This window comes from Tympanuchus pallidicinctus, unplaced genomic scaffold (assembly GCF_026119805.1).
Source record: "Tympanuchus pallidicinctus isolate F22 unplaced genomic scaffold, pur_lepc_1.0 scaffold3, whole genome shotgun sequence".
In the NCBI taxonomy this organism is placed as follows: Eukaryota; Metazoa; Chordata; class Aves; order Galliformes; family Phasianidae; genus Tympanuchus; species Tympanuchus pallidicinctus.
The window spans coordinates 44,013,414-44,039,246 of NW_026294747.1; the positions used below are offsets into that span (position 1 = coordinate 44,013,414).

A 25,833-nucleotide genomic window follows, 5' to 3' on the forward strand; every position below is an offset into this window, starting at 1 on the left:
GAGTTCTTGTCCCACCCAAAAGCAGAAGTGAGGGCACTGACTGAAATTCACACAACAAAGCCTAACAAAAAAGGGGCTGGGAGATATTTGTCTGCCACTCTTGGGCGTTTTCTGGTTTGTTTTATTTTGTTTTTATCAGGGTTCAAGCTGTTCTCCCGAGTAGCTAAGTGTCCTTGGCCCTCTGCAAAGCTGCTCCTTTATGTGACTTCAAGATTTTACAAGTGAAGTGTGTTCTGAAGTACACTTTTTTAATAGGCTAAAGAATGCTTTATATTCATTGCTTGGCTCATTGCAGCTACTAGAAAAGAACAATCTAGTACCTGTGCAGCAATTTCTTAACTTTTTACCTATATGACCTGCGTATATTATTTTCTATCTTGCTTCTTTAGGAGGGAATATAAACAACTGAGAGCGGCAGATTATTCAAATATTGTCCTGCTCCTTCATTGTTTTTTTTCTTCCCAATGCTGGAAAACGACTCTTCTATTTCATTTCTTAGTCTGTAAAATGAACTGTTGGATGGAGACAGGCACTTACACAATTTTTATTTAACTAGGTTACTTCTTTGAATAGGTAAAATTTAATTATTTTTTTTTACAAGAATTACAATACATAGAAAAATGAAAAATATGAAAAATATCACTGAGTCAGAAATATTATACACCTCAGAAAATAGGCATCATATTTCACTCTGTAGATACCTGGCATAATTTATTCATCTTGCATCTTCTTAAGAGGTCTTCCAATTAGGCCCTCAAATAGATTGCTTGCTTACTGAATCAACATAGTTCTATAAACCTTTATAAACTACACTCATTAATTACAGATATTCTACTTGGCCATTCTAGACTTTTATTATTGTTCATATATTAGAATATTGCCAAACTTAAGCCATATTTGTGCAACTAAGTCGACCAACACTTTTAAGCTACAAATCCATTAATATGTAAGGCTATGCTACTTTTTCAGCCTCAAAGACTTCCTGCATTAAATATAAACCATAATTCTATTTCATTACGTTCAAAGCCTAAATATATCTGCATTTGCCAAGGCTGGGATTAAGCATGCAGTTCTTTCAGCTGATGAGCTGCTGAACCTATCTGCCCCACTACCACTGATTGCCATCTCTTATCACTTCACTTATAAAACTGTCAGTGTATGTCAAACCAAGCCCTCTAAGATCTCCAAACCTTAATAGAATTCTATTTTTATAGATCTCCTTCCAAAACAGGAAAAAAATAATAATAACAAATAACAGTTTAACTGACATATACACCTTAATACAATTGACACTGTTTTCAAGAATTTTTACACCCTCATCTATACTGGACTCTCTACCAGTAAAATGGCAGCTCTAGTTTACCCTCTTCTTTTTTTGAAATCAGTACTGAAGTGCAACATGCATGCAATTATTTTCTAAATAAAGTTTCTCTTACCTTTTCAATACTTTTCCTGATCCCACCCCCTTTACTGCTTCTGCATCCCCTCTGAGAACAGCAAGGAAATTCTTTGGAGTAACATCCTAAGAATTTAAGAGGATTTAAATTAAACATATTAAAAAAGAAAAAAATCAACAAAATCTATATTTAGTAAGATGGCTTCTGAAAACCATAACTCATATGTGGGTGGCAAGTTTAGCTGGCCATTGATATTCACGAACAACATTTCCTCAGTTTCCTGTATTGTTTGTATTCTGAAAGTAATTTGCTTTCTGATACTTCAGCAGTTTAAAAGAAGAATGCAAGCCAAATTCAAAATGTGGTCTCATATTAGAGTGAGGATCTATTCATTCTGTATAGTTATCATTGGAATTCCCTGTCTTGGTTCCTACTTAGATTTCCAGGGATAAAGTAAAGTAAGATAGTCTTACTGCTGCTATGGAGCTCAATGGTTATAGTTTCTTGAGATTTATGTTTTGGAGGTAAAGCCAAATTAAAAGACCCTGCCTTTGCCAATTTTTACCCATCTCCTCAGCCCTACATCCAGGTCCTTGCCATTGCATTACACTGACAAAATTATTTCTCTATCTAATTTTTTAACTATATATTAGTATCATCTGGAATTTAAAAAAAATCCCCAAAGAAATTTACTATGATTTTAGCTTCAATGGCAGCTTCCAGTCTTGAACCTAACTCCCCAGCTGCAGGGTTGCATGTGTAGACCATACTAGCCACTGATGACTCACTGAAATACCAAATCACAAAATCACCAAGTAACTGCATTACACTTCTGATTTAATGAAACAGACTTGTACAGCTGTTCTTCAGATTGAGTTTAAACATTTTTGTATGCAGGACAATGTGAGGATTTACTTTTATGACCACTACTTTGCCTCCAAGCATCTAGTGTTTACATTCATCTTATGAACAATGAGCTTTGTGCCAAACCATGCAGGTGAATAAGCTGACAACACTGGTTAAAGCTGAACAGTTTCCCTGAAATCATGTTTCATTCCTACCTCTTTTGTATAGTCCTTGGGCACTCCAGCGTACACATCTGTTCCATTAGGTCTATTGATGACAATGCCTTTTGTTGGATTTCTGAAAGTTTAAAGCAATATAAATACAAAGAATTAGTAATGTGCCTTACAAGAACCACAGAACCACGAGGAAACAATTTAAAATGTCCTGACTGGCAACCTTGCCTTCGAGCTATGAACAGTAGCACCATGTATTGTTAAGTGATCACAGAATACAAAGGCATTTACATTTCAGTCACTTCACATGTTCATTGTAGGTGTCCTTAGACTCAGAGTACTTGAAGTATCCTACCACAGATCGTGTAGATTAACCTGAGCATATAGGTAGGTGGTCTGTTATACTATTATCTCCTGCTTGCACTCCTTCCTTTAATTCCTTTTATTCTCTGCATGCCATGCCTGCTGACTTCTGCTGAAGTTGTCTCAGAAATGGAGGCTGTATAAGCGAACAGTTTCACATAGAAAACAATGATATAAGCAATGATCAAGGACGGGTCATGTACATTTCTCTGTTCAGTGCACTTTCTGGAGATTAGTCCATTTGATATGTGACTCATAGGCTTTTTATGAAAAGATGTTGAGATTCCCTACGTGTGTGCTTTTAGGTTATCTGCTGTAAACTGTTATGTCTGGGAGGTAAGACCCCTTGCTTTTGTAACAGTGAAGAAATTATAAGGAGCTCTAAAGTCCTCAGTGCCATAACAGAGGTTGAGATGTGGAGCAATGCTTAGAAAAGCTCCTCTGCATATCCCAAAGCAAATTTACAGTGCTGACGGATAAAACTTCTCTACTTCTCTATGTATCTCAGGCAATCTTAACAGCTCTTCTTACAAAACTACTACAAACTCAAAATACATTAATGACTATGGCATATTTGTATAGAACAGCTTGTTACCAGTGCATATTCACTACTTACTCGTCATTATCAGCAATGTCATCATACATCATGACAATTATCTGTTCATCTGGAATTCCATTTCGGTGTACGATCTGGTATGCGTGGCATACATCTGCCTGTAAAAACGTAGGTTTTCATTATTAGCTTTAATGGAGACTTCATGCTTGAGAACAGGAAAAATAGCTTTGTGGACCAAAGACCAAGCTATTGTTCAAAAGAAACTCTATCCTAGTATTTTCTTTTCAAATATAAGAGATTGAGGGTTGCTAGAAGACTGAAATGCACAGATGTAATCCAGAATTGTCTTTCTCTTATTAGGAACAGTTGTAATAATAATTAAGACTAGGATTAAAATCTCTCCAGTTTACAATTTGTATTCAAACACAATCTAGAAGTTCCTTGCAAATTAATAAAGACAACAAAGTTTAACAAAGGGAACTCAGCAACGTTCCGTGTTGTGCAAGGAAATCTAAGTGAAAAAACTTGCCCACAGACAGACAGATCCAAAGTGCACTAAGCAGAGGAAGATTGGATTTCCACCAATTTCAATTAGTTCAGCAACAAGGCTGCATGACTAAGCAGCAAAAACTATCGTTGGCTCAAACAAGTACAGCTTACTAATATCAACTCTGCAAACTTTTTTGTTTTACTAAGTGAGAATTTTGATTAACCAATAATTCCTTCTTAATTATACATTTCTGGTAGAGTAACACTAAAGTATATTCAGGGCAAGGATTTCCACAGAAACCTGAATTACAGAATTTCTATTCAGGCTCTTTTCCTGATTCATGCAGGATATGAGTAAGCAGATTTGTTTTTTACAGAACCACTTTTTGATGGCAGAGAAATAACAGTACTCATTGAAACAATATTACAGTAAAGTATGAAGTTCTATCAGAACGTAATTGTTCTTTTTTTTTTTTTAGACTTGCAGTCTGTGAATGATTGAATGGTTTATTAGCAACTGCATTTTAACTCCAGAACTATAACCTGTCAGATGCAAAAAAAAAAAAAAGTGCACATTTAACAGGAGAAATCTCACCTAAAAAAATTTTAACTATCCATGCAAGCCGGAAACAAGCTTTAAAACTTATTTCTGCTAAACTCATTTAATTATTTTACACACCAAACTAAAGTGGCTTAAATGGATCTCTGTTTAGTTTAGTTTACTTAGATGCATTACTGAGTTCTACTAGTTTCATCTAAAGGACTGTAAAATCCTGTCACTTTCATTTTGCATGGCTGAAAACAGAGGGTAGTTGAGCAAGACTATGAAGGGTGAGTCAAATTCAATGCCAATGAACTCTCTCAGAGGAATATCTTTCCATATGACTAACTCTGAGTGTTAAACTATCCCTACTAAAGCAGTTTTACTTCCTACAACACAAGTTAGGGTAGGTTCTCTCCCCCCTGTCTCAATCTACCTCTACAGTTTACAGTTCTTCAGTTCCTTGAACAGCATAATGGGAGCTGTTGCTATATCAAGCCAAAGACACAGGTTATCCAAAGTTATAAATGTACTACACACAATGCAAAACAGCTGACTGCAGACTTGACTAAACAGGTATTTCGTTTTCAGAAGCAATCCAGGCAAAAATAGTAGAAAACACTAATCAAGCATCTGTACACAAACTGATGAGTAGATGGGTCACAGATCTCTCACGCTTGAGACGCAGTGCATGTCTTCTGCTAGGCTGATAGACACAGCTACAGTCAAGCAACACAAGGAAATGCTTAGGCATGTTATAGTGATAGAATATCAACACATTCAACCAACAAGTGTCTGTAGGCAATATGGTTGGCCTGTTGAGATTTCTGAGGTGCTTTAAATCAATACCGAAGTACCTCAAATTAGTTCAGCTTTGTAATTGCATGCTATCAGCTTTTTTTTTTTTTTGTCTGCTCTTCATTTTGATTCACTGACTGTTTGCTCAATGTATCTTACATGTATCTTGATGGTAACTTTAAGTAGGTCAAATTATTTAGTGTAGGTGGAAACCGACCAATCTGATCAAATCCCATCAACCTTAATTTTATGTCTGTTTGGATTTTTGCCCCACCTTTTATGCCTTTTGCTATGAGAAAGTATGTCTACAGGTAATACTGTGATATCACCAACATAGGCTATTGTAGCAAAACCATGTTTTGCTACTAAAACTCCCTTAAGCAGAATAGTTTTGAGGAAATATTTTTGTGTGCATAGTTAGCTGACCAGACCAGCCACCTTTGATGTTGATCACATGCACTTCTTCTTCCCTTCCATATACTGAAAAACAACCTCTATAAAACCAAAATAGAAACAGTCTGCTGCTAGAATAGGGAGGCTTTTGTGAATCTACAGTATTTCCTGTTATCAGTAAGTGCTTGAGTAAGTAGTGTTGCTTGAGCTTTGCTTCTTATACAAGTATTTTTGTAGCATAGCTAAACATGTAAACTACTCTAAAAGAGATAGCTAAAATTGTTCCAAGTTCCTTTGTTGGTATCATTCTTGTTGATTTAGTACTTTATATGAATTCTATGAACATTTACTGCATAAAATCATCGCTTAAATCAAGTCATGTTTTTGTGATCATGATTTGGTGTGGATAGGGATGGCTCTGTTCTGAAGGGCAAAGATGAGAAAGTCCAATTATACAGGGGCTACTGCTCAACAGTGCACAGGTGTCAGCTGTAATGGAAACTGTTAATGGGATGGTTCAGACTCTGTATCCCCATGTTAAGTCTAAGCCTGTTGCCACCTCAGCAAATTCCTAAGGAATATCTGAGCTTAAATCCACTTAAATAATTAACTCCTGCATCTTGAAAGCACGCCAGTCAGGTGGAATCTCCTTTCTCTCCTGGGGTGAAAACAAGAAACACCAACCAGCCTTACTCCTTTGTCACAGAGCTGTTTAAACATTCAAGTTAACACAGCTTTCGAGTTGCCTGCTTTTTTTTTTCTTTTTGGAAAAATCAAGTTGTTTTGTGGTATGTACACACAAATATTTCCTAGATGGAACAAAAAAAAAAAAAAAAAAGGGGACTTCCCTGCAATTAGACACTTCTAGTCTTATGACTTCCAGCCTCATGGCTAAAAAGCACGTGTAACAAAGTGTCAGTTTCCCTGCAAAATGGCACTGCTCCTGCCAAAAGTACAGGGAAATTCTATGGCCAAAGAAAGAATGAACTCTTAACGTATAAGCATGGCAGAAGACTATGTCTGAAATGTCAGCCATGTTTCATTCCCTTTCTGATAAAGCATGCATCAATCAATCAGTCAAAAACTACAGCTCTATTAAGAACTTAGGAAATGTTTAATTCCTGGCCCATAAAGCTCACTAACTATAAGACTGAAAACAATGACTGGAAACAGACCCATGCACCCAAATTTAAATGTTATAATTTTCAGCATTTTAATGTTGTCAGATTTCTCCTCTGGTATATGTTCCACCTTTAGTAAGACTCAACACTGCAGTGTTGTAATAATGTTCAATGTAATAATGTGATAATGTTCATTTATGGCTTTTGGAGTATCCAGAAAGCAATGGCCTGTTTTCTTGATCTGCTTGTGAAACTACCTTTAGGTTGGAGTTGCTGGCACAGCTGCAGCAGTCAGAATAACTGCTGAGGAGCAGAGAGGAGTACATGGATAGTACTTCCAATGACCAAGCAACTCTACTAAAAAATACTAAGATATCAGTAAAACTGCTGAAGAATTGAGAAGCACCAAGCACCAGGCTACATATAGGTTAGTCTTGCAATGACAGTAAGCCTACCACGTTGGGCTGAGCACTATTCAAAACATTTAACATTTTTCTTAGGAACCTGATTAGATAACTGCAAGATAAAAGTTTAGATCATCTTGATGTGGTAGCCATCTCACTTCAGGCATCAGAGAGAAAACAAGTGCCCGTAAGGTCTGAATCTCAAGTACAGATGTGGGTTTTTCTCCTTTATTTGCCTACACTTGAGGTTTGCACCACTTAGAGTGGATCCTGACCGCTGACAGCTGAAGTCTTAGGAGTTTCGGATTCACTGAGGTTGCAGGTGCAAACTCACAGTTCACAGAGTCTGCAGTCTTTACAAACTTGATACTGACGGTCTGTACAGACTAAGTTCCCTACAGACTTTCAGGCATGACGTTAGAGATGTGTTTGATGACCTTTGCTCCTTCCTTTTATGTTTGCATAGTCAAAGGAACAACTTCTGCTACCAGCTACCTACTGTGGAAGGCAACAAAGAGCAGACAGACTTCTGTGTATGGGCAGAATACAAAGCAACAAAAACATTAGGTGCAATACAAACACACGGCCTTATTTATTAACTGTACCCCAAACTGCTGAACGGGGCAACCAAAATCCAGGCATGTGTTTGCCTGGTCTCAGGTTACAAAGGGATATACAAGGGGCACTTAGGAAATAGCACCCTAACTGGTAATGAGCAACTGGCACACTGAGTGACTACTTGCAGGAAGATTCACATCTACAGATTTTCAGGGAGGTTCTGAGGAAGTAAGGTGACAGTGGGAGGAAAGTGCATTAAAGCACAATTTATTTTCTTCTGCAATTTCTCCTTTGGAAAGAAGAATGACAAAGAATTAAATCTGCACTCCTAGAGCACAGCTTAGTTTCTGTTAGCATTATTCTACTGAAAACTGTAGGCTCACCATGGAACAATTTCCATGATGGATGAAGTGAAGCACACAGCTGGAAGTTCAAGTCCTATTCATGGTTCCAATGCACCTGATGAGCAAGCCATTCAGCACAGCACTTCTGCGTCCACAGTTGGAAATAAGGGAGCACTAACATATGCAAAGCATGGCAATCAGCCTGCATAACATTTCTAAAAGTCTGTAATGACTCCTGAAGTCTCTGTTAGCGCCCCGTCTCCTCTTTACAACTCTTCTGGAAGTCAGTCTATTGCTCAGCTAGTTTCACCGGGATTAAGCTTTCTTAAATGTTTGATACACTTGAATTACACTTAGCAGCACGTACACAGTGCATTTTCCACGAGGTAGCTACTGGGTGTCCCAGTGTACATCTTTCCTCCATGGAGGTAGACTCTGAGAGGCAGCTAGACAAGACGGTAGAGGTTTCTGACAGCCTGTGTCCTGTGGGAATTAAATCTTTTTAACAAACTAGAGGTAATACTGTCTCATTGAGAACAGACAAGTGAGAGCTCAATCCCATTCTGAAGGATCCTGCACACAAATTTATAATACTGATTTCATAACTTTGACAGGATGGCTAGCAGTGGACTCATTTCCTTTTTTCCCCAAATGCTAGCACTATTCCTGAAGCGAAAGGAGAGGTTAAAATACAGACATTTCTAGGATTTAAATGCAATACCTGACACCGCGGATACTTTGCAGTTAGTTGACATTCCTTGTTCTTAGGAATTGTTCTAGCCTTGAAAAGGTTACTTAGCAGACAGTACTTGAAAGTTGAAAAGGTACTTAACTGTCTGTTAAGTGCGACCACACTTGAAATGTAAATGTGAAAATCTGCCTTATCATCAGACACAAACACTTGGGTGGGCATCTTGTGTTCTTCATTACTCCCTTATATCCGGCAGATAAACTTACTACTGAAGACCTACCAACAGAAAGATTAAAAGCTCTATGCCTGATCAACAGTAGAAAAGGAATTATCATGAACCAAAGCTTTAAAAAGAAATTTTATTTAAAAACTGAATGTTGCAGTATTAATTCCTCTTAGTGGAAGAGAGCCAGAGAGACCGGTTACACAGCAATGCCAGCAACCACAATCTAACTCAGAATAATGTTACATTTAGACATGCCAAGAAGGGTAGTGATTAAGCACAATGCTTGTATTTTTGTACTTGTTTTCCATAGGAATTTCGACTTTTCAAAATCTCATCACATGTAGTTCCACCTCTGGTTATCAAGCGATTGTTACAGTGCAACAAGCTGGCACAAACCCCCAAAACCAGTTTGTCCAAGCCTTAAGACAGCCTTTGTCTCGAACAGGTTCTTCCTCAAATGCAACAACGTTGTCAGGCTGGTTCACTTAGCTTTAATCTCATCACTGCACTGAAAGCAGCAAACTGATTGCAAGCTGAAAGGGAAGAGAGGCATAAACATAAAGCCTAGTGCATGCAACACAGAGAAGACTTGATTCTTTCCCGACTGCAACAAATTGACAAGATAAGGTCTGTCTAGTTTGTACAGGCAGCTGCATTAAAAATGACCAAGTTTTAAAAATGAACAAGTTTTGAGTTCAGAAAGTCAGTTTGATAGACATACCCCATCTACTTAATGCAGCCTAAATTCTAAAATGCTGGTTTGCTAGTACGTCAAAACCAGCAACAGTCTAGTAAAATATTTTTCTAACAGTTAAAAATATACAAATGTATACATAAGTCAGAATAAAATGGGCTATGTTCTCCAGAGAAGCAAAAGAGCATTCCATTTTGAGCAAGGACTATGTTTAAGTGAAGATGAATCTGTTTAAGGGATTGCCCAAGAATTCCCCAAAGGGAAAAAATGCTGTAGTCTCCTGACCACTAGTTACAAAAGTCCTGAATTTAATTAAAGTTAAGTCACAGTCTCATCTGTTCTGACACTCGCCCTCACGCCAGTGGTGACAACACAGCAGTTCCTGTTTCCTTTTCTCCTCTTTCAGCCCTGCACCTCAGAGCACTGTATTTTTCTTGTGGCAGCATAAATCTGAGACCATGCAGAATACAGCTAGCAAAAAGCTTAAAAGAACCCCTGTCTTCCAGTATACAAAACCCCAGAAAACATAATGTGTATATACAGCTTTAGCTGAGTTTTTCAATTGCCGAGGAGAAAGGAAGATTTTTTTTTTTATAATGTAAGCTTGTAAGAATAACAGACAGAAACATGCATGTCTCTCAAAACTAAAGATTAATTCTAGACATCACTTCAAGTTGGAGTCAGACCTTCTATCATGGTAATAAAATATTTAGCCTAAATGATACAGGTCTCCCAAGACCCAGAAGTGTGATTAGAAGAACACTGCTCCTACTGCTAATGACAGCTTTTGAAAGGGCAAAAGGCTGGATGAAGTTGTAAACAAAAAGACTCAGTAAGAGGAAAAATGAAGGGTAATTATTGGGTGAGAATAAGAAGACAAGGCCAGGCTGTGCATGAATCTTGTTCTATTCTTTCACAATACTCCACATGCTCCTGGAAGCCCAGAAGCAGAAGCACTTGCCCAAATGACCGAAGTCTGAACTAGTCTAGACAGACTGCCATCTCCTTGCGAGTCGCAGGGCAGGCATTTTGTGGAGAGTGGTGTCAGCACGCGGCTCCTTACCTGGTGGCGGTAGTTGTACCAGCCATTGGAACCTGCAACAATCACCACCCAGTGCTTGCCTCCATCTTCAGGTTCTTCCAGGGGGAACGTGCTGATTCCCAGAGCGCAGCTTAGCAGCACAACCGCTTCCAATATCATCTTTCTTCTTTATTTATTCTGCAGATGGGAAGGAGAAAAAATCCTCAATGAAGAAGTTTGAAAGAAGTAGCTCAGAGGACATAAGCCAAAAAAAAGTAAGCTAAAACAAAGTAAATGCCAGCAGTATCACAACAAGAAGCCCTTCTTGCTTGTAGACTGTTTTCATATTCTAAAGACTGTTCAACCCACTGTACAATTTCCAGTCATATCTTCCCTTAGCACCAAGCTGCTATTAGTTACAATACTTTTCAGTCAGCTTTCAAATGTAACTGAAAGCAGTTCTGAGCAGGACAACCAAGTCTTTCAGCTCCCTCTGGTTGTTTTGTTTTGTAGTAATTGGCAGTGAGTAAGTTTTCAAATACAGAACAAGTATCGTTGTCAAATATTTCACACAAAACTTCCTCAGAGTAACAATGTTCTCTTGGTCTCTCCTTGGGTATGTCTCTGGTTCCACCTGCTGACAATGAGCCCATTACCATTAAGTTCAACCCCTGGTGATGCAGGCACAAAGATGTACAGATGTGGAGCATTGCCCAGGAGCTGCAAGGTCAGAGCCCCATAAGAGCTCTCTGTGCCCCCGGAGCCAGTGAGGGGAGGGAAAGCCCAGAGTGCTGCTGATCTGCATGCAATGCAGCTGGGGCTGCTGGGAAGCACAGGCCATGAGAACCTTGTGCTACTCGTGCAGCCTATGCTGGTAGAGAGCAAACCCGTACCACATGAAAGAGAGGTACTTTCATCTGTTTCGCACAATGTTTAAGTGTTTGCACAAGCTGCACAGAGACAGAATAAGGTCTGAGACCGTGAACACGAATTCAGAAAAAAAGAGCCTGAGAAGAGCTGCATGCTCTTGGAGGGGGATTTTACACTGGTGCAGTAAAAAAAAATATTTTGGAGGCTGATCTCCATTGATACGTATCTGAGAGGTACAGTAAGCAGTCTACGTAGCATAGCTTTCTTTGGGATAAAATTGGAAACTCCCACAGCACACTGCATGATCAGAAGGTATAATGTCATAGCTGCCACTATGCCAAAGAGCTGACAAGCATCTACATTGGTCTCAGTTCCACATGGCCAGAACTCCCACACTCCCAACCTAGGCTGAAACAAACAGAACCGACTTGCGACTAGGTCATGTATGGTGAGTACTCATAGCACAACACTGTATGGGTATTTCTAAGACTAGATCCTCTTGGCTAGGTCATGCAGGCAGTTACAGGAAAGAAAAATTACAAATGTTTTTGAAAGAGGTTTTTGGGCTTTTTTTCTTTTTCCCTTTTTAATGGAGCTAGCACAAAGTGAAGGAAGTCATGTTAGCACACTGGTTTCTGCAAGAAGAGTTATTACCACACCAGTGAGCTCCAGAACAGAGGGAAAGACAGAACCAAACATAAAGTGCTGTGACACTGCTTCTTCAAAAACTCACCTTCAGCTAGGACACTTATCTTTCTGCAATAAACCACTCCTGGCACTGCCTGTAAGCACAAGATTTTGGAGCAAGAACAATACAGGAAAACTAATAACAGACTGCTGAGCTATTAGATACCTGAGCAGCTAGAATGCATTAAGGAATAAGCAATAGTTTTCTGCAGTTTGAGAGACGGCTGTGATCTCTCACGCTGAGCTGCAGTTTTAAGTTCTTGTTGTGGTGTTGCCAGTGACAGGCAGCCCTGCATTCCATCTCTGCCTTGTCTATCTTGTCACTTCTTCAGATGATCGACACAAGCAGCATACTAACAACTGCCTTGAAGAGGCACTGTGTTCACAATGCAATATCAACAAAAGCAGTCTACACTTACTTGTAGCACAGCTGTGATTAAGTTGTGCAAAACTTTTGTCAAATACCAATATGTGCCTTGGAATAACATACCTATTCCCTCCCATTATTCGGTTTCAGGGATACCTAACTGGTGAAACACTGGACAGGAGAAGAAAAATCAACACATTTTAGACCATCTGCTTTGAAATTTTAACTGAGTTTGACTAACTAGAATTCATAGCCGAGTTCCATGCAAATCATTCAAAGTTTAGTATCTGTTTCACGTGAAGAAACCTTTTCCATGTTAATTAAAGTACAACTCATTTCTCCAGCTAAAATCACTCATACTTACAGGAAAAAATACAAAGAGGAAATAAATGGTTTGAATTATTACTGGAGATCATTTCACATGATGCTTGTAAATTCTTAGAGATGTAAATCATTAACTCAAATTCATTACGTATCAATAGAAGCTACGTTGCTGCCAGCTGGTCCCTGGGCAACACAGCAGGATGGCTAATTCAGGGTACAGCACATCAAGTGCATGGAAAAGCCACTGCCATGGCACAGGAGCCATGGCCAGACCAGGAATGAATGAAGACCGAGTTAGCAAGTCCTTCAGACTGTCCCTCCATGTGGTACAGGGACACATGGACCCTGCAATTTCCCATCTCTGCTTAGACAAAGTCATAAATGATACAGAAGTGAAGGAAAAAAAAAGCCAGGAAGGGTTTGCACTATGTTATTAGAAAGCCACATGTTTCATTACAGGTTATTCAGAATTGACAAAATTCATCTTTTATATTCTCTAATGACATATAATCCCACTTATCTTTTTCCTCTACTATAATTAAATCAAATGAACATCAGAAAGGAAAACCAAAAAGCACAGACATGCCTTGTGCCCTAATAAGCCACAATTAATAAAAGCTCAGTTCCCCAAGGTTCCCTGAGCAGCTTTTAAAATTGGCTTAACCATTAAACACATGTGCAGCGGGAACAGGTCTTTCATTGCTTGTTTCTAAATACTAGAATAAAATAAGTACATATTTCTGCTTGTGTTAAAGAACACCTTTGATTGCTCAGGCAGCAACTTGAAGGGTTGCATTCTGGGGTGTTGTAAGAGTGTTTGACCCAGAGTCTAGCAGAGAAAGCTCCCATCACATGTCATGCCTTCAGGTCACATTTAGGAACCATCTGACCAGCTTACCATAGATGCGTAAACAGCTTTTTCTGAGAGCAAGGAATAAAACACATCACGTGCCATCCCCAACACACAGAGAGCACGAGTCTACAGAACAAACACAACCAGTGCACGGAAGAACTGAAAACTCACAAAATCATTTTAGAGCTCTGGCTGACCCTCACACAACAGGGGATGATTTCATCAGCCCTTCCTGTTTTTTTCTAATAGAAGAGCTAACTTTGCTTGGAGACCATGTCAGGAAAAAGGCACCTCACAGACACAGCACGCGACCCTGCACACACACAGAACCACAGCACGCAGTTTGCTCACCCCTGTAAGCAGCCGGGCAGGGGCCAGGCAGCTCTTGCCAGAACAATCCGCCCAGCTCCTGTATTCTCTTCCCAAGCTCCTGGAGCCATTTCCCACTGCACAGCTCCGACCTGCTGAGAGATGGGAGTTTACGCCATCTGCCAGAGCCACTCCTCTGGCCAGCAGCCTGCTCCTTCTGTGTCTGCCCCACCTTTCCTTAGGAAAGCTCCACTAAACCAAAAATCTCAGATACCAGGTAACACTAAGGAAAGCAATCTGTGTTGGGGAAAGCATTTTCCACGGGAAATTACTGTGATGTCGACATTCAGTCACTTGAACTCCTAACAACTCAAGCACAGCCACTCAGAGCTGTATGAACAGAAACCATCAAGGCATCCTCCCTTCATATGAATTAAGAGTAATTGCCGAGATAAAAAATATCAGCCTTGGCTTACCAGCTGATCGTGCCCATTCTTGGAAATCTTACTCTACCTCATTTTCTTCCCTTCAGGCTGCGCACTTACGACCTTTATTTTTCAGAAGTGCCTTCTAGTTTTCAGAATGGAGTCCCAATAGCTATCCCGGCACCATGCCTGCACACCGCCTGCCATGATACTCGGTGCTGATTCCCACATAACACACGACACGACAGCCCTCCTAATGGGCAGCGATCGCAGCGCTGGGCAGCAGCATCCCTACTGCTGCCTGGTACAGCATCGCGGCCGTGGCCGAGCCCTGCAGAACGGGTCTGCTTTTCTGTACACACCTCTATAGCAAAAAGCAGAAGTCCTTGCGACCGCAGCCTCGATAAACCACATTCTGAAGGAGACAGAGATGAGGGGCTCTGTTGCAATACAGCTGTTTACAAGGGCCACGAGTAAATACTTAATGAAACAGCTTAATTTGATAAGGACTGATGCTTGCAGTAAAAGAGCTTAACGTAGCTCCAGGAGATGTGGAAGTCAATGTTAGTGTGAAAGCACAATTCATCATTATGTTCACTCAGAACGATTTTAAACGCTTTTAAATGCACTATCGAAGTAATTTTAAATCCATCGCGGGTTCCTTGTTCTCAGGGCAGAGCCAGCACAAGGGAGCCCTGCGCCTCCTACAGCATTCGTAGGGGCTTTCTTTGGGAATTTCGGAAATAACAGACACTAATACGGCCTCTGCCTTTCTCTTCCAGCTCTGACTAAAGTAAAGTCTCAGCGCATCCCGACGGTACCTCAGGAGTCACACTGCAGGCAGAAAAAACAGCGCTGAGACGACGCCCGAATGCTCGCTAATTATCACCCTGCATGGCTCTGTGGAGGGGGGCGGGGAGGAATAACTCAGATGAGGATGAACATTTCTGCCCAGCAAACATGGAAACGTTTGGAGCGCGCATGGAAAGAAATTCAGGCGGCGCGACTATTTAGCTTAATTAACTCTTGCGCTCCGGGCCCGCCACCGCCGGCCCCGCGTCGCGCTCCCCTCCCGGCCACCCCCGCCCGCACCGCGACGGCGCGCCCCGGGCCCACCTTACCGCGCTGCTCCAGAGCCGCCGCGAGCGCTGTGATTGCGCCGGGCGCCGTGCGGGCCGAGACGACCGCGGGCCGCTGCGGGCAGAGACCGGGCCTGTCCAATCGCCGCCGCGCGGAGGAGCGGCCGAACCGGCGGCCCGCTGCACTACGTGTCCCGGCATGCACCGCGCCCCGCCACGCTCTAAAGGCCGCGAGGCATTGCGCGCAAAGCACGGTGGGAGTTGTAGTCCGCCGTTTGCTTTGGGGTGGGGCGGGGACTGGAGGTTTAGGGCGGGCAGGAGGAGAGCGTTAAAAGGTCACTCGTGAAACTGAGCAAGAAACTGATGTCTCAGCATCAATCTCGAGTATTTTGTGCAAGTTGGCCTGCACAGCACAGGCCTCTTGCAGCAGTCTGTGCCTGACCTCACGCAAAGCCACTGCTTTGCCTCATGAGTGGCTCACGTGCGGTTCAGAAATCAGCATGTACCGTCGCTGAGAGGTGGGAGGTATTTTGTTGTTTTGGTGGCTTGTTTTAATTGTGATTATTGGTTTTTGGCTTTTGCTGCAAAAATAAAAAGCCTGAGAAGCACTGCTGTAAAGTTTCCTCCATCTTTAATGAAACAAACCCTTCTTGAAAGGAAAAAGGAACCTGCTTTTTGTCCAGTTAACCACACCAACAGGAACACACCTGCTTCTGTCTTGCCTGTCACGTATCATTTAAAAAACTGAAACAAGTTCACAATTTGTTTTCAACCAACCATGGTTCTGAATGTCTGCCAAAACTCATGGTTTTGCTCTGAGTTTGCCACTTGCGTTATCTGCCCATTTCAGCTCAGCTTATGATAATCAATGTGAAAGGTCAGTGCTGGTTAATCATCAGTACATGTCTAAAAGTGTGTCCCAGAGATGTGGCTGCCTGACAAGTCACACTGCTGTGGTTTGGGATGGCTCAGAGGTGGCCTCTGAACTGACAAAAGCCATCCTTCTGTGTATCCAACAACCCTAAACCTCTCTTTCCCCCCTATCTAATTTGAGTTTAGTAACCACATGGTTGTTCTTGTGCTTGGAGTGTCATTCTCTGGTCCTAAAAGCTGTCTGCATCAGTTAAAAGCATTGCTGGCCCATCATAGAATCATAGAATCACCAAGGTTGGAAAAGACCCACAAGATCACCCAGTCCAACCATCCATCCATCACAATAGTTCTTACTAAACCATGACCCTCAACACATCCAAGTGCAAAGGTGTTTGTTTTCAAGTTTATCACAGCTGGGCTATGAGAGGTGAGCATACCTTGGGCCAGCCATCATTTTTGAAAAGTCAAGTGATATCGTTGCCAAATCACTGTCTCTGGATTCTACACTCATTAAGCATCAACAGGATACTTTTTGTTTTGAAAAATAATAGGTAGGATCACTGCAGGAATCCTGCATCTTGGCTAAACTTAGCAGATGTATTAAAGACATTCGAGTGATATTTAGATTTTTTACTTCCAAGTGTGTTTGTTTCTCTGGTGGTGTTAAATAGCAAGTTAACAAGCTGCCTTGCATTGAGTAGGAAAGATATGGATGGTGTTGCTGGGCATGTGATCTGAAGCAAGCTGAGAGATTAAGATGCAATTGGGGTAAAAAAGAAGTGCCCAGGTCTCCTGCAAGAGGAATCCAGCACTATTCCTACTGCCACTGCTGCCATAGATAGAAGCGAAGTGAAGAGAAGAGAGAAAGAAAAATAAAGGAAGGAAGGGAGGAAGAGAGGGAGGGAAAAAGGAGGGAAGGAAGGAAAGGAAGGAAAGAAAGAAGGAAGAGAAAGAAAGAAGTAGAGATCATTGGTCACACAAACATTTTATTGCTATATGAACAAACATACATGCAAAATTTTGGAAAGAGGAAAGCATTTACATCAGTAAAAACATAACATATTTATGAAACTTTTTGCCTCTTGCTCTGACAGCGCTAGAAAGCAAAAGTAGCCTTCACCATTATGTCTCATAACAAGACTGTGACTCTCTTGAATGTACTCCAACCAACCCGCCAAAGCCACACAACACAAATAAGAACTGAGATGCTAGCAAATTCTGAAAGTGTTGACCAAATGAGTACAACAAAATCCCACATATGAAACTTAAAAAACTGCAGATAAGGCGGGTGCTTTCTTAACATTGAGATTTTAACCAACCACGGATGGAAAGTCCTACAGACCACAAGGCTGCTGCACAGTCACTGAGGGTAGTTCAGCTCTGATTCTGTTTTGCTAGGAGTGCTCTGATGGGATTTTTCCTACAGCCTGCATTTTTGCAGAAGGCTGGTTTAAATAGCTGGCGTGGTAATAGTAATGCCTGGAAAGCACAGCTTTCCCCAAAAGAAGTTTTCCAGATTTCTGTCAGAAGTCTGGAGATGTGCCAACCTGTGTATTGATGCTAGCTGCTAGCATTACAGCTGACAAAGGCTGGACTGAACAATCATTGGTTTTGCTTTTAATCCACTTCAAAATACATTTATAAAAACGTGGTGCAGTAAACCACTCTGGGCTGCATATGTTCTCCTTTAACAGCATCTGAATAGATTGAGAATTTACTTTTTAATGAATAATTAAGGCAGTTTTAGCTGGGACGAAATGGACTGTACTGGTGAATGGAGCACACGTAGGTCACGTATCAGTGAGCCAGATGCACAGGGTGCACACCAGTAAGTGAATGCAAGCATGTGATTCTTAGATTAAATAACAACTAATGAACCAGAATATGCCTGAAAGACTGCATCTCATAAATTCTTTCTGGAATTAGGAAAGCTTTTTATTTCTTGCAAAAATTGACACCAGACATTTTTAAATGTATCCCATATGGGAGAATCTGGAAAAAAAGCGAGAAAGTGAGGATATTTTGAGGATATTTTATTAATTTTACAAACTACAAAGAATGTAGTGGCAGAAAAAGAAAATCAGGAAAAAAAATAGCTAGTGTGTGAGATATGGAGTGAGAGACATTTACGGTTAAGGAAACAATGTGCTGAGACTCTCTTCCCAGAGAGTGGTGAGGTACCCCAGAGAGAGGTGAGGTACTGGAACAGGCTGCCCAGAAAGGTTGTGGATGCCTCGTCATTGGAGGTGTTCAAGGCCAGGCTGGATGGGGCTCTGGGCAGCCTGGGTTAGCATTTAACATGGAGGTTGGTGGCCCTGCAAGTGGCAGGGGGGTTGGAGATTCATGATCCTTGAGGTCCCTTCCAACCCTGGCCATTCTGTGATTCTGTGAGACTGATCTTTCAAAATCTTCTCCATCAATCGTATTAAATTTGACAGACTGGCAGTGGTGCATGACTAGCTGACTTGTAAAAGCAATCATCACAGTTAACCCAGATGTTTGAAAAGAGTGAAAACTTAGTTGCATTTTAGCAAAACCAGCAGATGAACAAGGAGGCAATCTTAGCTATCAAGAAAATAACAAACACATGTTGTCTTCATTTTGGGAGGAATGTTCTAAGAGACTTACATGAAGCAATCTTAGTTCTGAAAGAAAGAAAGATGATGGCAAGTGTGTCATCATGGAGATAAACCGAGATTAAGTAAGTCAAGGAGCCAGAGGGATTCAGCAGTTTATTTCACATATATCACTGTGGGAACATAAACACAGAGAGGGATTGAGAGGAAACCTAATCCCTGTACTTCACATTTGCTTTCTTCAACCACTGTGACAGATTTAAATAAATTTGTCAGTGTGTTCAAAGTACTGTTTTCCTGTATTTTCTTTGGGAATAGGTTGCCAGGTGGAGGGGAAAGGCTTGAGACATCATCACGGAAAAACAGTGAACGCAGTAGGACCTTAAGTGGGTCCTGAAGAGGTTTTGTGTACATTGTGTCAATAAATAATTAAGTGCACTGTTGCATGGAGAAGAGCAAATAGAGGTTTCATAAGGATCACTTACAAGAAAACATTGAAAGACCTGGGGCATTGAAAGACCTGCTAGTATAGACAAGCATAGGTCCAGGAGAGCCACTCTAACATGCTTCTGACACATAACATGAGGAAGATAATATTTTCACATCTCCAGGAGACAATAAGAAATTGTAGCCTTTAAATGCAACAGGTATGTGTAGATTAGAGACTGGAAAACATTTTCTCGTGATAAGCAGAACTTACATCCTGCAGAAAACACAAAAACTAATTGTACCCGTTTACACATCTTTTTCTGCAGCTGATTTACCTTTCTACCTCAGTAGCCATGTGTTAATTGGATTGTTTGGGGGAAAAGAAAAAAAACAAGCAGTTAGAATAGAATAAAGTAGGTGTGAGGTGGTAGCCTCACGACCAGGAAATTCAAAAGTACAACAATGTGTACCAGAGAAAACAAGCATGAGGGAGGTAAAAAGGAAAGAAGACTAGAGGTTAAAAAGTTGCTAACATATCCTTGCTGACAGCAGGTTTCCAAGTAGACAGTGCTGATTTAAAAACTGTGGAGTATGGTAATGACCAGCTGTAAGCTTAATGCTATTATTTACTGCAATATGTAGTCCTAGTTCTGGCATTTTCATTTCATGTAAAATATCCATTGAAATCTGTGAAAACAAATGTCAATGATGAAGTCTATATACCCAGAATAGGATTCTCTAAGCTTGACCTATGTTGTCTTCTGTCTTCATCTCAGGCAGCTGTGGGAATCATCATATCTGACTTCCTAAACACTGCATGCATCCCCTTGATAATGATTTTTTTCCTACCCGTAAGTAATGTCTAATTACGTGATGTGTTTGCAGTATCATTGTGGACATCTGCACTCAGATTCCAAACATTTGAGTAACCCATTGCCTTGTTCAAGACAAATGGTCTTTTCTCTCTCTCCTGGTTAAAATACATTTCCCACTGTATTAGGTTCAGCCTTGCCTAGTTGATCTGCACATCTGCAGCTCCAGGATTTCTCCATGTGAAGACAGGGAATTGCCAAACTGGCCCAGTGAAGACCTTCCACTCAGTGCTCACATCATCACATGTGCTTGCCTTTTGTGCTGGCAGCCTGCTGAATTTGATGTCAGGTTCATCTCTGTGAGCCTTCACGAAACTTCTCATTGCCATGTCAGCTGTGAGTTGTTATGAAGATCTAAGGACATAATATATCAGCAAAGTTGCTGAGTTTACATCCTTGGGAGTGACAGTATGTATGCAGAAGATAAATGTTTCTCAGTAAAAAACTTCCTAGAGACATGCTGCATGCAAAGTTGGACATCTCCAGGACAAATAAGACCTTTCAAACTTGTCCTCCACAGTTCTACTGTCAAAAGTGGAAAACATATCTTTCCTGAGACAGAGAAAGAAAAGAAGAAATGTCTTCAATATTGAATTAGTAATCATGAGAAAAGCCAGATGTAATAGAGGTAGACAGGGTTAAAATCCTTTGAATGTTTGTACTGAGGAATGCTTGTGTATATTTGCATTTGTCAAAAAAGAATTAAGAGAACTGTTACTTTTGTTCGTTGTGAGGATTTGCATGCTCTTGGTAGGGAAAGTTGAGTCCTAACCTAGTAGAGAATTGTTGTGAGTATTCTGGGTTCTTTTAAACAAATAATGAATTCAAATTAAGAAAGGCTGAATGCAAATAAACTTCCCAAATCCTCAGACTCTCCAGACTTCATATTCTAAAAGCTTCTTTAAATGTCACCAACCATTTTTAGTCTCCTAACTTTGATGATTCTCTCAGTGTCTGTCTAGAAGGCTGGCTTTGTTTCTTGTTTGAAGAGTGATAAATGACCCCTGTCATTTGCATATGGAGAAAAAGGAAATAAGATAGTAAGAACACTGCAGGAAAGGATTCAGCATGATTTTTACTGGAAAGAAAGAGAAGTAATGAAAGAAAAATAAAGTAGTATAGAAGGATTGAGAGATTGTATATATATGTGCACGTGCACATAATGCACTTAATTTATACTGTGGGAGAAGGAACGCAAGCACAGCCTAGTTTTGTATACTTCATTTTGGTGTAATTGAGAACACAACAGTGGAGAAAGAGTAACCTCTCCAGAGTACAAATGAGCAGTGGTCTAACTTGAAATATTTCAGTTGTGAGCCAGCCTCTAAGACAGTGGCTGCCTGTCACAGAATGGGTCTGATGCACAGCACTCCAGCACTTGATGTACACTCATTCAAGCACAGCTACAGCCATTATATAGAGTTCAGAATTTCCATAAGTTCGTGTTAGAATAGAACTCTATAACCCCTCTTAAGACCCTGCCATTTCCCCCTAACTTTTTCCTTGTTAGATGTTCCTGGACAATTAGATTCCTGAACATTTTCTTTTAGTGAATCATACAGCCATTCTGAGGAAAACAAAAGGTGTATGTTGAGGTAGAGAGAAACAGAATTATGCCTCCAGTTAAAAGTTCTTCAGCTGAGATACTCTCCTACCTGCATGCTTTGGAAAGCTGTATTGGCTATTAAATAAATTAAAATAAGGGAGTCCCTGAGTCAAAATCTCAAGGAGAATGTAGCTGAGCAGTGTCTCCTGAGCAGTTCTTATATCTTCCTTCATCACCTGCAATTGAAGATTTTCGGAGAGGGATTTGTGCTCTGACTGGCACAACTGCCTCCCACTAATAAAACCAAGAACTATTATGTTCAATCCAGGGCCAGGATTTTTTCCTATTTTTCACTAACCGGTTTGTGACAAGTGTCTGGTCAAGTTATCTTTGTAACTCAAAGCTGCATATGCTCAGCAGAAGCACACAGATGGCTGGTGATAAATTCTCTGAGAAGTTCATTAGCAGTTAGGATGACCCATCCCCCACATCTGTACATTTTGACCAGACCGAATATGCTTTGCTCAGATCAGGTGTGGAAAAGAACTTCCTCTTCAGTTTCTCCATGCTGTATTTTAATTTCTCATCTGGAGTGCGGAGATAATAGCACCACTTGCCTCAAAGTTTGTTGCACATGTCATAGGCTAGTGTGACAAATTGAGTGAATGCTTTCTTATTTTCAGAGAGTAGCTGAGATCATTTGAGGTAGCTAAAAGAAAAGAGTCAGAAGCCTTCATTTACTGTGGAGAAAGTGTGGGGCCTTGAGCAGATGGAGCCAGTAAGGAGCTGTAACTTTCCATCTTAGCTCTTCCTGCAGTATATGATTTCTCTGCCCATACAGTCATGGAAATCCATAGATAAACAGTAATTTTTAAAGAGAAATTAGTTGTTTGCAAAAAAACCTTATTACAACAGGAGCTGTAATAGGGAAAAATAACGTGTGAAATTCTTGCTAAAAAGTACTTCTTGTTTGAATATGAAAAGGGATGTAAAGACATTGTATAGCAAATCTAATTTTTTCATCTACATCTAGATGTGAATCTCTTACCTTTCCTGGTTTCATACAGAGAATTGGTGCCAGAAATTTTTGAATTATGTAGCAGCAAGTAGAGCACATTCTGCTGAGCCTGGACTCTGGGGAGGGCATTTGTGAACTGTAAAGTTTTCAGCAGTAGTGAATGAAGCTGGATGCCCTCTGTGACAATTAAATATTCACACTCATTACTCAGCCAAGTACAGGATGCTTAGAATCAGTTGTTGACACTTAAAAACAAGGTATTTGTTTGTTAGAGTTTTAATTGGTATGTGAACAGAAGATACTTTACAGTTCGTTGTTCCTTCCCACTTTAAGATAACATGACTTCTGCAGGGTGCTGAAATCCTTTTTTTCTAAGTAATATCTGAGGAGGTAATAAATGCACGTCAAATTGAAATGGTGATTGTGTCACATGATGTAGAAGTTAAAGGTTGTGAACTGATTTGATTCATTGCTTCCACAGTTTACTTAAACTGTCATGAGGCAGACTGGATTTTCTATTAACTTACAACACTATGAGCTCTGTATGTTCAGAATAGGCAGCAGGGCAGATATCTCCTCCTTTGGCTTAAATCCTAGTGAAGCTTAATAAAAATTGATAATTCATATCTGCAGATGAACATTTTGGAACCTTTCTCCTACATAACATTAAATAATCTTCCCACACCTTGTGGATTCCATATGAAAAGAAGATTGTCATGATAAAATGAAGGGAAATTTCTGTAAAACAGGATATTCTTGATAACATACAGGAAAAACCTACAAGATGTGATCTAACAAGATGATGTATAAAGTTCTGTGGAAATGTAAATGTAAGCCACCAACTATTCATTCAGCATTATATTCAGAACCTCAGGACTAGAGCAGGTCCTCAACAGAGAGGAATCTGAAACAGCAGGAGCTGTAAGTAGAGAACACATAGTTTTTCCAAGGCCTTGCACTATCCTGTCAGGAAGAAAGGATGGAAAAAAATTATTACTTTTAGGGCCAGATGCCTTTCTTCTAGTCACCAACTACTGCAATGGGCAATATGACTTATGAGAATTGGTGATCAAACTCTCTCTCCATCTGAGAGATGTGTATATGGAATTTATATGGAAAAGGACATGAAGGATCTTGTCTGTAAATCTGACATCCACCAAAAAGATTCACCTTGAAATGGTAATTGACAACTACTGTAAAAACTGTCCCATAGAGTATAATCTACTTTTTAAAATCTCTTAACCTATTTGTTAAAAGTAAATAAATGCAAGTTCATCTTGTTTAAGGAATTTGCCATATTATACACTTTGCTTCTAGGACTGGAGCAATTGTGGAAGTAAATCCATTCTTCTGAATGTGATGTGAGCTCTATTCTTGAGATAGACTTCTCTAATCTTTGCCTTAACTGGCCTACCAGTTATCCTGCTTCCAAAAAAAAAAAAAAAAAAAAAAAAAAAAAAAATTAGTTTTCGTTTTCTTCACTCACCATCATGTGCTAAACACTACAAACAGATGACTTGGGCTTCAGGTTCCCTTTTAGCTAATGAATGCACTAATTTACAGATAAATGAAACAACACTGTGGGATAAGTGTACTTTTCTACTTACCCAACAATAAAACCTGAAACTATCTAAAAATTACTTCAACGCCATAGAAACATGGAAACCATAGAAAAGTCTCCCAATTTTAAGAAAAGCCAGAATTATCCCCTCCTCCTGAATGTGCCTTTTGCACACTTGATAATAAATATTCCTAAATTTCATAATATTACACTCACTGTTGGAATAGTACTTTATTGGTTGTAGGATGGTACTAGTTCACATTTAATGAAAGTCATTTTTAAAAATCTTTTTCCTCCTTTGAGTGGAAATGAAACTTGCCCCATAGACAAAAGAATGTCGAAAGAGTGCTGAAGTTGTTCTTTAGACCACTGTCTCTTGCATTCACAAGAGCTGTTCTTGGCATGCAAATCTCTGAATTACGCTGTTTTGAAACAGGAAATGGGTTGCTTTAATGTATGAAAAAGATCGTGATGGCTCACTTTGAAATAGTCTGAGAAAGGCCAGGGACTTTTTATGAAAGGGAAGCTGAAGACTGGAAAAATATAAAAACTTTGTGTCTTTACCAGAGGGAGCCCCAGGATTCTCTTATAAATGTGAACATGGAGATGGGAAGCCCTCGGACTGACCTCACCTCTTGTCCCCTCTCAGCCTGATCACCATATCCTATGTAAACTTTATCTTAAAAGAAAATACTTAAGACAACCTTGCGCCTGCTACCCAAGTAGGAGCCAGCATCGATTGCACAGCACCTGTCAAGGAATTTCAGCAGAAACAAGGTCATCTGGGTGTTACCATACAGGACGGATTGCTGCAAGAGGATGAGGGTGAGCCCGCACATGAGGCTTCTGACAAGTTTTGTGCAGTCAGGAGCACAGAAGAACACGTTTGGTTATTTGCATTTATTGTGCTGGCAGACTGGAGGGGTTTATATCCTACTGGTTCCGCGTTCTTTGGTGTTTTAAGCTGCCTTCGAGAATCAGTTGATGCCATCTGTCAAGCAGTCTCCTGTACAGCATCACTTTTAACTGTCAAGAAGAGCAAGGCGACGCCTGGCGCTTTTTAACAGCCTGACCCGTCGCACCGCGGGGCTGCAGCTCCTCCTGCCATCACAACGCAGAAATGCAGGACACATCAGTTGGCAGCCGCCCGCCTCCTGCCCGTTTTCCACGTTTGCACGCAAGTCTCGGGGCTCTGCCCGCCCTGATTGAACTCTCACAACTCGAGGGCCGCGCTGCACCTCAGAGGTGCAGCGACCGCAGCCCTCACGGGCCGCAAAACGGCGCGCAGCCCTCAACAGAAGGCCTGCGGTAACCTGGGGGCGGTGCGTGACGAGGTTCCCACCAACATTCACACCCCGCCCCGCCCCTTCTCGACGTGACCACGCCCCCTAAGCGGAGGGGCGGGGCTTGCAGCAACACGCAGTTTCAC

General features: G+C 40.7%; 1 protein-coding gene across 2 annotated transcripts in view; it reads right to left on the reverse strand.

Annotated features, from left to right (window-relative positions):
• LGMN (legumain) overlaps nucleotides 1-15,714 on the reverse strand; it is a 25,315-nt gene extending 9,601 nt beyond the window's left edge. The window contains exons 1-5 of one of the 2 annotated variants that reach the window (XM_052696762.1): nucleotides 15,572-15,714; nucleotides 10,658-10,813; nucleotides 3,396-3,493; nucleotides 2,459-2,540; nucleotides 1,437-1,522 (exon numbers count right to left, since the gene is read on the reverse strand). In XM_052696762.1, the coding sequence (XP_052552722.1) occupies nucleotides 1,437-1,522; nucleotides 2,459-2,540; nucleotides 3,396-3,493; nucleotides 10,658-10,795 (404 nt within the window). In that variant the 5' untranslated portion in view covers nucleotides 10,796-10,813; nucleotides 15,572-15,714. Of the gene's footprint in view, nucleotides 1-1,436; nucleotides 1,523-2,458; nucleotides 2,541-3,395; nucleotides 3,494-10,657; nucleotides 10,814-15,566 lie in introns of both variants that reach the window. The other variant, XM_052696763.1, reaches the window with a different exon arrangement.
• Between the last annotated feature and the right edge of the window lie 10,119 nt (nucleotides 15,715-25,833).